This window comes from Chelonia mydas, chromosome 27 (genome assembly GCF_015237465.2).
Source record: "Chelonia mydas isolate rCheMyd1 chromosome 27, rCheMyd1.pri.v2, whole genome shotgun sequence".
NCBI lineage: Eukaryota > Metazoa > Chordata > Testudines > Cheloniidae > Chelonia > Chelonia mydas.
In genome coordinates, this window is record NC_057860.1 from 12,768,227 (window position 1) to 12,781,749 (window position 13,523).

A 13,523-nucleotide genomic window follows, 5' to 3' on the forward strand; every position below is an offset into this window, starting at 1 on the left:
GATGCTTAGAGATTCCTGCCCCAGCTTTCTATATAGGGGCAGTACCAAGTACATTCCAGGTGGGCAACAGGATTTTGTCTTCCCAGAGGCTCTAACCAGAGTGGATTCCATGAGGACATAAAGAAATCCAGTCCAACTCTAATCCTGGCCTAGCCGGGGAGGTGAAATAATTGCCATGAGAACAACATTTCCTACCGTTCAGAGGAGGGACACAAACTCCAAAGTAAAAGTCAACTTTATTCTCATATAAAGTAAGAACATGAACTGTCTATTTAAGCACATCGTTTGGTCAGATGTTATCAAGACATAATCCCACACAGTGAGCGTGCCCTGACCACCATGTTTTAAACCTGGCAACCCAGAAGATCACAATTCTACTGGGCTTTTGTTACAGAGCATAGATGTCAGGGGTACAGGGGATTGATGGCAGGGGGGGAAATATGCAGTTCATTAATTCACATTTGGTTTTAATGTGGACATCTGGACAACCCAGGTCATTGAATTAGCTGCTTTCAGCCTTCCATTTTCCAGCACATCAGATAGATTTGTAAAGGGAAAACTTGTTAAACGATCTTCACTGTCAATGCACAAAAGTGGCATCAGACAGAGTCAAAAGGTGTTTGTGCATGATGCAGGAACCCTGCAGATGTTTGGAAAGTAGGCACTTCTGAATATATCTGAGCAGCTCTGAGGGCATTTGTGCATGGGACATCAGATTTTCTCATGAGCACCAAGTGAACTTTCGCTGCTTCCCACCTCTAAATCTCTTCCAGATCATTTGGAGATTTCACCAACTTCCCCTCCCCCGCTACTCAAATGTTGTTTTTGATGATTCTGGATAATTTGGTCTCATGCTTGTCAGGGAGGGACCTGAACCTAGACCTAACATCTAAACACCCCCAAAATGTTGTGAGAGGTCAGTTCATCATTAGGATTTGAATCCAGGTTTTTCTGCAGTAGGATCATCTCTAATAGTAATATAATATAATGGTTGGTTGCTGTCAGAACTACACAAGCAAGGAGAGAGACTTGGGGCCTGATCCAAAACCCACTCAAATCAAAGGAAAGATTGAGTTCAAAGAGCTTTGATTCATGACCTTGACAGATTCAGGCAATTTATCTTTAGTCCGTTTAGACTGGATGCAACAAAACAAAACAGCTTTGCAGCCTTTTCGTCCTGGGCCAGAGGTAGATCCAGCTGTTAAATTTTAAGATTCTGGTTCCGGTTGGCTTTTCTTTCTTTAAACAGCAGATGAATCTTGATTCAGACTTTGCAGCTGTCCTCCATCAAAGGTCATCCCAAAACCTCTGATCCAAACACCCCCAAACCTTGGAGATAGTTCAATCAAGTTCCAAAATTTAGTGGTTCAGGCCCCTCTCTAATTATTGGATATTCAAATATTGTTTCTGAACATGGGGCTGGGGGGGATTCTATGCCCCAATACTGGAAACATAGAGAGGAGATGTTGGGGTTTTTGGTGAGGGTGAGGGATGAGGCCACTTGCCAACAGAGGAGAGAGAGAGACAGAAAGAGAAGAAGAAGAAAGAAACTTAGCTGTGGCTTCACTCTAACCCATCACATCCTTTTTTCTCCCAACATGTCACAGTGATAGGTCGACAAACTTGTGAGTCCTAAAGTAAACATGATGACCAAAGTCCTCTCTTCTGGAGGCAGTTAGATACAAGATGGTGAGGAAACTCCCCACTTCAAGGCAATGCCTTCTGGCCATGACCAGTATCCACTGGGAAAGTAGGAGACCCAAAGGGTCCTACATATTGAGCCAGCTGAGTGGTTTGGGCCGAAGCAGGCTGACTTGTAAATGTTTAAGCTACAGAGAGCCCTACCCCCAAATACATTATAAATCAGTTCATGTGATTGGGGCAGGGAAGTAAGATTGAGGCTCAGCCATTGAATGCTAGTCACACCTCTGGTGTAGAGCCCTTACTGCAAATGAGAAGATTCTCTCATGCCAGAAGGTGTGTCCCTTCCTTTACATGTTCCAGTGCTGGAGAGAGACACTGGAGCACGACTTTTTCCCAATTCACAAAGTCCTCCATCTAGTGGCTGGACCTGCTATGTGTATATCTTATATCCTACCTATGACTGAGACCCCGGGGGGACCCTCCAGGTCTATGGACAATCTCAGGGGAAGGGCTCTCTCAGCAGAATCCCAGCATGTGTTGTTGTGGCTGGAAAAACTCTGAGGATGGCTCGCATTTTGACTTTTCTAGTCCCAGCGAGCAGAAGTGAAGTAAACATTTCAGAACCTCAAAAAGCTCATTTCAGATTTGTTTCTAAAAGAGGGGGATATTTTAGGGGCACGGAGATGGATTTTATTTTATCCTAACAGACTCATCCATCTCTAATGATAAAATCCCTTTCTGCCTCATATCTCTGTTAGGGACCAAATTTATGAGGTGCAGAGCATCTTCAGCTCTCACTGACCTTACTGGCCCTCTGATGGAAGAAGGGGCAGGTTTTTAACTCAAGATCCTATGAGGGGTTAGCTCATACCACCCTCCAGCAGTTGGGATTTGCTTTAATCTCTTTAGTTTGACGTGATACCCAGTATTCCCAATATTCCGCAAAAGCCAGGAGGACTATATAGTAAGGGTACAACACTGTTCTCTGAGACTCTGCAGTGTCTTCTTGGGGCATCACCAGGTTGCTGGAAACATCCCTTCCTGAGAGTGAAGGAAGTAGACAGAGAGTGTCTGAACCACAGATTTTTTTTAACACCTTAATGGAGTCCTGTAAAGTATATAAAATTCTTTTAAAATTAAGTTTAACGTCTGAAAGGGGAATCATTTGCGTAATTACTGTATGCTTGAGGAGACACACTGGGTTTCTTTTCTTTTCCCTCTGTTATTCAACACAATAAACAGATGCCCAAATCCCTCGTGGCTTCACTGAGCCCTCACTAATTGCTGTAGATCACAGCCCTGTTGGCTCTTGTTCTGCAGAATTGTGGATAGAGGCCAAGCCTTCCCTGCTCCTGTTTTGTTCTGAACACGCGGGGCTGCGTCTCCTGAAACCATCTGTTTATTTTCCAAAGGTCAAAACTAATGTTGTTGTTGTTGTTAACTAACATTGTGTGTCTATGGAGCTGATTGAATACCCATGAAACTCAGCAGGGGTCTTTCCACGAACTCCCCCAGGGGTCCTACGTTTGCTGGAGTTGCAGCAGGAGGAAGCGGTTTTTCAGTCACACCACGGTGCTGATGGTGGAGGACTCTTCTGACTTCCTCTGCTTGCTGGGCAAGGACTTCAGGTACTCAAGGTGCCGACGGGCGTCTTCTTGGTTCTGCCGGACATAGTAGACCAGGTAGGAGATCACCATGGCGAACCAGCCGAACATGGTGACCAGCATGGCTATGTCCGTGGTCTTTTTGTAAACACTGCAGAAGTCCATGTCTGTGACCACTTGCAGGAAGGGCTTGCCAATGTGTTCCTCCTTAGTAGAGGAGTCGCAAACAATGCTCCCAGAGGACCCAGCAACCAGGTCCACTGTCCTGATCAGCTCCTGGAGCCTGCAGTCGCACAGCCAAGGGTTGCTGGAGAGATTGACCTTGGCCTTCAGATTGCTAAAGACATCCTTATTGACCGACACCAGCTTGTTTGAGGACAAATCCAGGGAATGCAAGTGCTCCGACAAGCCCCGGAAAGCCCCACTTTCTATCCTGACAATGGCATTGTGAGACAGATCGAGCTCCAGCAGGACCGGCAGGTTCCGAAAGGCGTCAACGGGGAGGAAGGCAATCTGGTTGAAATCCAGGTAGAGCTTGTTAGTGTCGTTGGGTATGTCCTTAGGGACCTCTGTGAGCTGAGCTTTGCTGCACCGGAAGGTTTTATAACCGTCCTCTTCTGCATGGTAGCAGCCCTTAGGAAAGGTAGTGGCCGGATGGAAACAAAAGGTCATCAGGACAAAGCTCTGGAGCAGCAGCCACATGGTAACCGAGTGGCGGAGGTACCAGTCTACTAGAGGCATGGTGGGGTGTCTGCATAATCATGTGGCCACTTGCTCATCAGCTGTCTCTCTCTCTCAAGCGGGCCACTGGATTCATCGTATCTGAGTAAGAGATAGCAAGGGGAAAATATAAAACATGCTAGACAGGGAGAAATAGCGTGGCTTTTATGTGATCCCAGGACTTTATTCTCTCTAGCTGGTGTCTCATAATAGCACCCACCACTGTAGTAACTAAGCACCCCTTCCTGTTACACGACAGATGAATTATGGCTTCCAACATGGAGATCTGTTCTTGACACATCAGATGTGTCCAGGCCCAGAACTCGAGTCCCTGGAAAAGTAGCATGTGTATGTATAGTAGGGCAATGGCTCTCAAACCTTGATCTGTGGTCAGCATTTCCAAGCACTTTACCTGAATAACAGCAGCACCCAGAAACTTCTGTCTGGAGATCTCCGAGAGCATCACGAAAGGAAGCCAGGTATCCCCATCCCCATCTCACAGAAGCACAGAGAAGTGACGCGACTTGCCCAAGATCATATTTATTATTATTTATGTGTATTACCGTGGTGCTGAGCAGCCCCAGTCAGGGGCCCAGACCCCGTTGTGCTAGGCATTGTGCAAACATACAACGGAAAGATAGTCCTGGTCCCCAAAAGACCAAAAGCTGGCTCTAGAAGCCAAGGTCTTCTGGCCCTCCTAGTCCCATGCCCTATCCACTGAACCAGGTCAGAACTGGGACACCCCAGCAGGTTGCTGTGGAAACGACGGTGATGCCTGGGAGCAGAGAGAGGCAGGTTACGAGAATCAGGGCTGTTCACCTCCCTGAAAGGCCAGTGCTCCTGAGCTGTACTCCTTCCTGGCCCTAGGAAGATCACCAGTTTTGGCCAAAAAATGGCTATTGCATTTCTCATTTCCATAATACAGATAAAGGCTCAACACCGTTGCCCCAGGCAGTGTCTGCTCCCCCGGCACACCCTCTTCTGAGTCTAGTGAACCTACATGCATAGTGCTTTTCACTGTACTGTATGGCGTAGCCCAGTGGGCCAGCTTACCTGTATTATATTCATTGCTTTGTTATTGTGCTTTATTATATTTAGTAGTAATGCAAGGAACCTACAAGCTTTTTATCCCATACGATTTGGCTTTAGTAGATAGTGTGAGGCTTGGGGCCTATAACCTTTGGTATAGATAAACTTAAGTAACTCATAAGTTTTATAGGGAACTGAAAGTGGCGTGCCAGAGGGGAAATTTTGTCCAGAATACTGACATCAGCCACACATAGAACATCGCTGACATCAGCATCCGGAAGGTTCCGGACAGACCCTCCAACGGCGAAGGTGCCATGACAGCCAGTTGATGTGTATGCTAACAGGGTAACATCATACATATACTAACCCAGGGATCTCAAACTCAAATCACCATGAGGGCCACATGAGGACTAGTACATTGGCCCACTGCCCCCGGCCCTGCCCCCACTCCACCCCTTCCATGAGGCCCTGCCCCTGCCCTGCCTCTTCCCACCCCTTCCCCGCCCCCATTCCAACCCTTTCCCCAAAGTCCCCACCCCAACTCCACCCTCTCCCTCCCCCTATTCCAACCCCTTCCCCAAATCCCCGCTCCTGCCCCACCTCTTCTCCACCTCCTCCCCTGAGCGTGCGGCTCCCTGCTCCTCCCCCCCCTCCTGGAAAGCACTAAGCGCCGCCAAACAGCTGTTTGGCAGCGGGAAGCGCCTCGAGGTAGGCAGAGGAGCAGGGACGCAGTGCGCTGGGGGGGAAGGGGGATGGCCGGGGAGGGGAGCTTGGCGGCTGCAAGAAATAACTCAGGGCGGGGGCACAGGGAGCTTGGTGGGCCGCAGCAATAACTCCACGGGCTGCGTGTTTGAGACCCCTGTACTAACCTATAAAAAAACGGACACCTTAAGGGGAGGAAATACAAATAAGGACCTCTATTGAATATGCATTGGACGTGGCAGCGTCAGCATAACCTACTATAAAAGTAACATCCCAGGGGCAGCAGATAGGCTGGAGAGATGTAGACCTTGGGAGGGGCCAGAAGGATAGCCACCGGGGAAGATGAGGACGATGACAGTGACGAGAAAGATAATGGTTAACATTCCAGGGTGTAAGTATGGCCGTCCAAATGTACTTTCTGTATTATCTCTATCTGCTTTGTTGAGTTTGTGTGTGTGTATAACTTTGCTAAAGTACTAATAAATCGTATATTTATATATAAAGAGAGTTCCTATAGTGTGAGTGTTGTACCTATGCACATCGGGGTTCCCAAACTAGACGATAATTTTACAATAATTTTACTGGGCCTGATCTTGGGACAAGAACCTGTTAATCCTCAAATTACAATTATATATACCAAACTTTGGGTCAGGCTACACTGGTGACTGAATGCATATGCACACAGGGGCTGATGATGCTTCCCATTGAAATCAATGGCAAAACTTCACAAAGGTAGGATTAACCCCCTGCTGAGTACATTTGCACAGCTCAGTGGATGCACATCTCCTCTTTGCGAGCTGCCTGTGCTACAAAGAATTTACAGGATTAAGCCTGAGCCAAAGACAGGGGTAAAATCCTGACCGCACTGAAATCAATGTGATTTTTGCCATTGGCTTCAGTGGGGCCAGGATTTCACCCTGGGACTCCAGGTGGAGAATAAGCAGCAGCAGCAGGGGCAAAATCCTGTGTTCAGGCAAACATCCTCTTAATAGAGACAAGGGGACCAGAATGCAGAAATACTTGAGAGAGAAGCAAAATTGGCCCCCAGACTTGTCCAGGATTTGTCTGTTGCTCTTTAATTATGTGGTCTCTTACAGATTGATTTGGGGATACAAAGATTCATCTACAGGGCTGCTATCACCCTGCTGTGGGAGCTTGCAGCTGACCTTTCCAAGGTTTTTAATGCCAACAAACTCAAACAAGCAATTTCCATTCATCTCTCCAGGAAGATGCAAGCATAAGCAAATATTTTGGTGGGTGCATTGCTTTTGATCCTGGTCCTAGCAAAAGTTAGCTTCCAGATTGCCATTGACCCCAACCCAGCTGGTTCACACACTGGGAAGGCTGGCTTTTGGCCAATACATCCCGCTGTGTCACCAAGTTTGGGTGGCCCCACGAAGGGCTGTAATCGCGTTCTCCATCCAGCTCTTTATTCCAGAAGGGAAGAACGTCAGCAAGGGAGAAACAAAAACAGAAAAAGGAAACTTGCTTGAGCAGAGCTTGCAATATGTTCCCAGGGTGGATACAGCAGATAAGGGTCACTCTGTGAAATCTGCGGGTGTGTTACCAGCCTGTCAACACCAGCCTCTACTCTGCACAGAAAGAGCCCTCATATTTTTAGCCTGACAGCAACTTGCCTGGTTCATCCCATGATTAAAGGAACATACACGAAAGGGTGCCCACATAATCACTGAATTGGGTGGGGTCCCCCAGGAACTGTTCAAATGGGGCAGGAGGTGTGGCATGCTTTGAAAATCTGATGTGGGCTGCCTGGTGAGTTGATCTCTTCCAGATACGGGGCCCCGCAAGATCTGTGCCCTGCTGCTCCCATAGCTGGCTGCCTTTTACAGAGGTTTTGCTAAAAACTACAGCAGCAGAATGGCAAGAGGAAACCCGGCCTGCAAAAACATGTAGACAAATGGAAACCAGACTTCCAAGCTGGAAGAAAATGCTAGACAGGGATGTATTCAGCAAGGAGTTTGTGCGGACAGTGGCAGTGTTAAGGCTGAGAAATTACCCTGTGCGATAAGGACCCAAGGTGTGCTTCTAAGCCACCTGCTGTATTGGGCTGGGGCTGAGGAAGAGACATGTTACTAAAGAACTCTTGGAAGAATTCTGGCTGATTAACCAGAATCCATCTGGAACTTCCAGAGGAGACAGGGGCTTGTGGAGGGGTGAGGGACATACGGTATCTCTGATCCCTGAAAGGTTGCAGACCAGATGCCAGCCCTGTACTCTCACGTCATTCCTTTCCACCCTTTATTCTTCATGATTAGCCCTGCCATGAACCAATGAAGTGCCCTCACTCCCCTGCACACTTCGCAGTAAGCTCTGCTCCCTCTCCCCACTTGCTTCCGCATTGAGGGCTAATTGCAGCGTGGCTCCCCCAAGAGATACAGAATCTATCCAAGCAGTTTATGGTTATCATGCTGTTATCAGGGTACTGGATGGCTTGGTGAACCGGCATTGGGCTATAGAGAAGTTCACTGGTTCAAATCCAGCCCAGCTTGGTAGTGACTGAGGATTCTTAACCCCTGCTGCCTGCTCAGAGATTCGTGCAAAAGCAGCTTGGTGTTCCAAGCTCAGTTCCCGTTGGGAAGAGGATCCCCATTACGAAAACCAGCACCACAACTGGCCCCTTATTGGCAGCCTCAGGAGGGACGCCAAGGAACTAATGGGCTGTGCAAACAACTCCCTTCACTGCAGAGATTCAGAGATTCTAAGGCCAGACGGGAGCACTGTGATCATCTAATCTGATCTCCTGTATAACCCAGGTCGGAAAACTCCCCCAGAATAATTCCTGTTAGAATGAGAGCAGATCTTTTAGCAAAACTTCCAGTCTTGATTTAAAAATTGCCAGTGATGGAGAATCCACCGCAGTCTTTGGTGAATTGTTCCAGTTGGGGTTCTCGACTCAATTTCTGCCTGGAGAGTTGTCTATACAGCAAACCCCATCATCAGAATTGTCAGTGTGGCTGGTCCTTCCATCAGAGAATCATAGAAATGTAGCACTGGAAGGGACCTCGATAGGTTATCTAATCCAGCCCCCTGCAATGAGGCAGGTTTAAGTATTATATAGATATGATGAGTTCACCAGCTCAGTAATGGGGCCATGTGTGCAGGTTTGCAGACTCTCTGCCTGGACTTCTCCTGTTCTTTGGATGACTTGTCTCCAGGGCTGTCAACTCAGCTCTAAACTCCTATGAAATGTAAATGTCTAGAAATTATAGAGTAGCTTATCCCAAGGGATCTCAAAGTAGGCGACAGACATTCAGCACTTGCATGCATCTTTATGCTACTTCATTGTTTTTTGCTTGCATGATTTTTTTTAAGCAATGATCAATGAAAACTTCATCGCAGTTTTCATTCCTGCAACCTTAAAGGAAACAGCACTATGTGGATGTACAATGCCTCCTGATTGCAGAGATGGTGATTAATAATCAACTGGCAACACTTAGGTATCTTCCATCCACACCCCACGCCAGTTCTCAGCTTATACAGTAACTCCTCGCATAACGTTGTAGTTATGTTCCTGAAAAATGTTACTTTAAGTGAAACACTGTTAAGCGAATCCAATTTCCCTATAAGAATTAACGTAAATGTGGGGTTAGGTTCCAGGGAAATTTTTTTTTGCCAGATAAAAGACATTATATACATATACAGTGTAAGTTTTAAATAACTTTAAACAAACAATACTGTACACATAAATGATGATTGTGAAGCTTGGTTGAGGCAGGGGTGTAGCAGGGTCAGGGCACGGGGCTTGCCCGGCTCCGCCCGCCCGGCACCCTTGCCATGGAGTGGGGTCGGGGTGTGGGGGCTTGTTCCTCTCCACCCACCTGGCATCCCAGCCAGGGAGCGGGATGGGGGGCGTGCCCGCTCGACATCTGGAACACTGGGCGGGTGGAACGGGGCAAGCCCCCGCACCCCGACCCCACTCCCCGGCAGGAGTGCCCGGTGGGCAGAGCAGGGCAAGCCAAACAACCTGATAACGGAACATTGTGCAACTTTAAATGAGTATGTTCTGTAATAGATCAGCAAACTAATAATGAAACAACGTTAACCGGGGCGACTTTAAGTGAGGAGTTACTGTACATTTAAATGTGAATCTGAAACCTGCATGTTGATTATCATCCCCCACAGACATGCCGTTTGGAGGGGTTGGTTCTCCCAATGCAGCTTTACGGGGCTCCTGCTGGGAAACCTCTGTAAAATGGCAGCTCCCCTGAAGAAAGGCACCAGCACCATTTGCAGTAATGGAGGCCACGAAGCAGAGTCAGGTGTTTTTAAATACGTGTATTGAAAACTCATCTCTTGACATATCAGTTCTTACTTAGCCGGTTGTTATTTAATTCTCTCTGATGATATGACTGCCACTCCCTCTTCTCTGGGACTGGCCAAACAACCTAGGAACAGCATCTGAGAGCCTTCTCTGGCCCTCATTACCATGGTGTCTCAGCACCTCACAATCTTTCATGTATTTAGTCTCGTCACATCCCTGTGAGGTAGGGCAGGGCTATTATCTGCATTCTGCAGAGGGAGAACAGAGGCCAATAGAAGCTAAGTGACCTGCCCAAGGTCACACAGAAAGTCTGTGGCAGAGCAAGGACTTGCATGCAGATTTTCAAAGTCCTAGGCTAACATCTGAACCACTGCACCATCCTTCCTCTCTAACTTTGGCCCTCATTCCTAGGTTTGCATGGGACAGGAGCATTCAGCATCCTTCGAGTGGTCAGAGGACCATTGACAGGCTCAGAAGGGGACACATCCAGCCTTCTTCGGGAGAAGACGGAGATGCCACCCAGTGGGGTATTTTAGCTGGGGCCAGACAAAGCACAGATACCTGCAGCCAGACAGAGCAGGGAGACCAAGCAAGAAATATATTCCAGTGAGTTGCAAAGCATATCGCTGCACTTCCAGCAGCAAGCCCTGCAGCAGTGAGGCGCACCTGTGAATTATTCCTGAAATCCCCAATCTGCCCAGTGTGTTCAAATGAAGCCGAAAACCCCCAGACCCCTTGGGAGCAGTGAAAACAGGCAGAAAGGGGTAGTATAATAGACATGCATCCCTTTTGCATTAACCCTGCTCTGTCAGAAAGAAAGAAAGAAAGAAAGAAAGAAAGAAAGAAAGAAAGAAAGAAAGAAAGAAAGAAAGAAAGAAAGAAAGAAAATTATATAATTTAAAACAAATATAACTGCAATATCTGCTTCCTTAATATTCCACTGCCTTCCAGGAAGAAGATTGCTTTTCTACAGCCACCCAGTGATACTCAGTGGAAATCACCTTGCAGATCAGAAACGCTGCTGCAGGATAAGGGGAACAATACTCCTGGATGTATTTTAGCAGGCAGTTTGCTCTTGAATTTCCTGAGATGGACCAGGGAAGTTGTGTGTGTGTGTGTGTGTGTGTGTGTGTGTTTCCACCATCTCCCGCCTTTCAAGCAAACAGATCTTTGCCAGCAGACAATCCCACTAACAGGAGAGAGAAAGAAACTGTCCCACTACTACCCTCTGGTCAGCCGCATTTATTACCCCCTTAGATGTGCACGGAACAGAAAGTCGAGGCTCCGCCAGGGACTTACCATCTAAAGTCAGACTGAAAACACAACGGCGGCGCATGGAGCAGGACTGGGGGAGTGGGCAGCCTCGATGGACGATGCAGCTGACGGGGGACAGCGCCCTGACAAGGCCGTTTACTCTGGAGACAGGGAGACAAAAAGACTGCAAATTCTCTTGGGCAGGGCTTGTGTTTCTGTACTCAGAGGGTCTAGCCTAGGTAGGGGTGCCGGAATAAATCACCGCAGCTCTGTGAGCTGGGGATTTTGCTGGGTTTTTCAACCTTTCAACGAAATTACAAGGGAAAAATTACTCTCTCATCTTCCCTGACTATTCCCCGGCCAGCTCCTCAGGAAAGACCATGCCATTTCCCCCATCACCAGAAGAGGGCGTCAGATCTGCTCCGCACCCACGACAGTGGAGTCTTGAAGCTCTGGGGGAAAGAAACCCTGACAATGTATGGACGGGATTCCCCCCACCTCAATGAAAGTTAGGGCAGCAGAGCAAAAACCCTCCCTGCCTGCAGTGAGGAGAAAGCAAATCCGCCAGCAGGTTAACCCGGGCTATGTTTAAAATTGCACCTCCTCGGGTCTGGATGTGCATACAACACTCAGCTCCCCTCTCCTGGGTAATCTAAGATTTCATCTCATTTCTGAATACTGAGACTCGGGGAGCAGCTGATATAAACTTCACACACAACTTCTCCCTTCCCCCGAGTCCAGCTATTTGTTTGCATCAATCAGCAGACTCCCCCGCCCCCCCACCCCCCGCTTCTCTTTTTTTTACCTTTCGCTTTTGATTTGAAACATGCTTCTCCCTGACTCCCCCTCCCCCGTCCCGTCCCCCTCTCATATTCAAACCCTTCTGAGAAGGTCAAAGCAGGCAAGCAGGTTCCTACCTAATTCTTTGGCTTTACCTTTTATACCAACATGTGAAATAAGATCTTTAGGGGGTTCTGCCAGATGACTGATCACAGGGCCGGATTCTGATTAGTGTAAATAGGAAGTTAGTGAAGTCACTCCGGATTTACAACCCTGCAACTCAGAGCAGAATCTGGCTTTTCCCCTGACCCAATCTAACGTTGTCTCATTCTTTCTTTCTTTCTTCCTTGGCTTGAGCATGTCTGAGGCACCCCCTAAGCCTCATCTCCTACCTTATTGCATTAACCGCGTAAAGTGAAATTGACTCACCTTTAGTCAGTTGCGTCTTTCTGCGTCTACTCAAAGTCCTGGAACTGGAGAGGGGAAAGAGACAGAAAGAGAGAGAAACCAGCTACGATTTCTTCAAAAGCAGGCATCACAGCAGCTCCTGTTTTTACGGTACCCCTCTCTGAACTGGAAGCGGGCTGGGGGATCCTGATCTTTGGAAATAGGTTTCTATTCCAGCGCATGGGGGGCGGGGGGGGGGCCTGTAAGGTGCAGCCAGATGTGCAAAAAAAAAAAAAAAAAGAGATGTAATAAAAAATAGCCTTCCGGCTCAGCACTGTTCTATAAAGAAATTGCAGGCAAAGCTACAGATGCTAGAGGGAAGCAAGCGGGTGCCCAGATGCTGGGGGTGTGTGCGTATCTGTCTGAGACTCTGTGTGTGTGAGAGAGAGAGAGAGAAAGCGGTGGATTTTTCCTCGCCGGAGAATGATATCCGTCCTCAGGGGATTGAAAACTCCGCCTGGAGCGACCGAGCGAGAGTCTCCATGCAGCCAGGGGGGGAAAAGCCCATTCGTTTGGGGAGAAGCAAAGCACTCAGGCAGTAGCTGCAGGATTCATTTTAGCAGAATCAACTCAACACCTCTTTTCTCAGAGATCTACCCAGGTATCTGGCCCCTGTATACTGGCAAATGGATTAGACGGAGATTTTAGCTACCTCTCCTCGAATGATTTGAAAGAGGGCTGGAGGCAGAGATAGCAGAGGGTTAGGTGGGTTAAACAGTTCTTAAAAAAAAAAAAAAAAAAGATCTGTTATAAGAGCAATCCAGAGTAACCCTGAAGATCAGGGGAGTTGTTGTAAGGTGCAGAGAACAGGCTTTGTATGCTTCCTTATTTTCCCATTCAGCTATGGAGATCTGCTTTCAACCCTTTCTAAAGTGGGGAAGTCAGGAAAGACCAAGATGGATGGTGGATTGAATTGGCTTCAGATCGGTGTTGATATAGCTGCTCTTAGAATAAAGAAAGGAAAGTTTCCCAACCGATAATCCGTATTTAGGTATACCATATCAATAAGGTGATCCTAGTGTGGATGCTTTTACTGGTAGTTTATTTCACCACCACTGAAT

At 47.7% G+C, this 13,523-nt stretch overlaps 1 protein-coding gene across 1 annotated transcript; it reads right to left on the minus strand.

Moving 5' to 3' along the window:
- Positions 1–415: 415 nt before the first annotated feature.
- LRRC3C (leucine rich repeat containing 3C) lies at positions 416–13,308 on the minus strand. Its single transcript, XM_007061968.4, has 3 exons — positions 12,445–13,308; positions 11,281–11,396; positions 416–4,070 (listed from the first exon to the last, which is right to left on the minus strand). The coding sequence occupies exon 3, from the start codon at positions 3,987–3,989 to the stop codon at positions 3,207–3,209; it is 783 nt and encodes a 260-aa protein (XP_007062030.1). The 5' UTR covers positions 3,990–4,070; positions 11,281–11,396; positions 12,445–13,308; the 3' UTR covers positions 416–3,206.
- Positions 13,309–13,523: the final 215 nt, after the last annotated feature.

Coding starts and splice junctions, on each gene's coding strand:
- LRRC3C (XM_007061968.4), bottom strand. CDS start 3,989: ATGCCTCTAGTAGACTGGTACCTCCGCCACTCGGTTACCATGTGGCTG.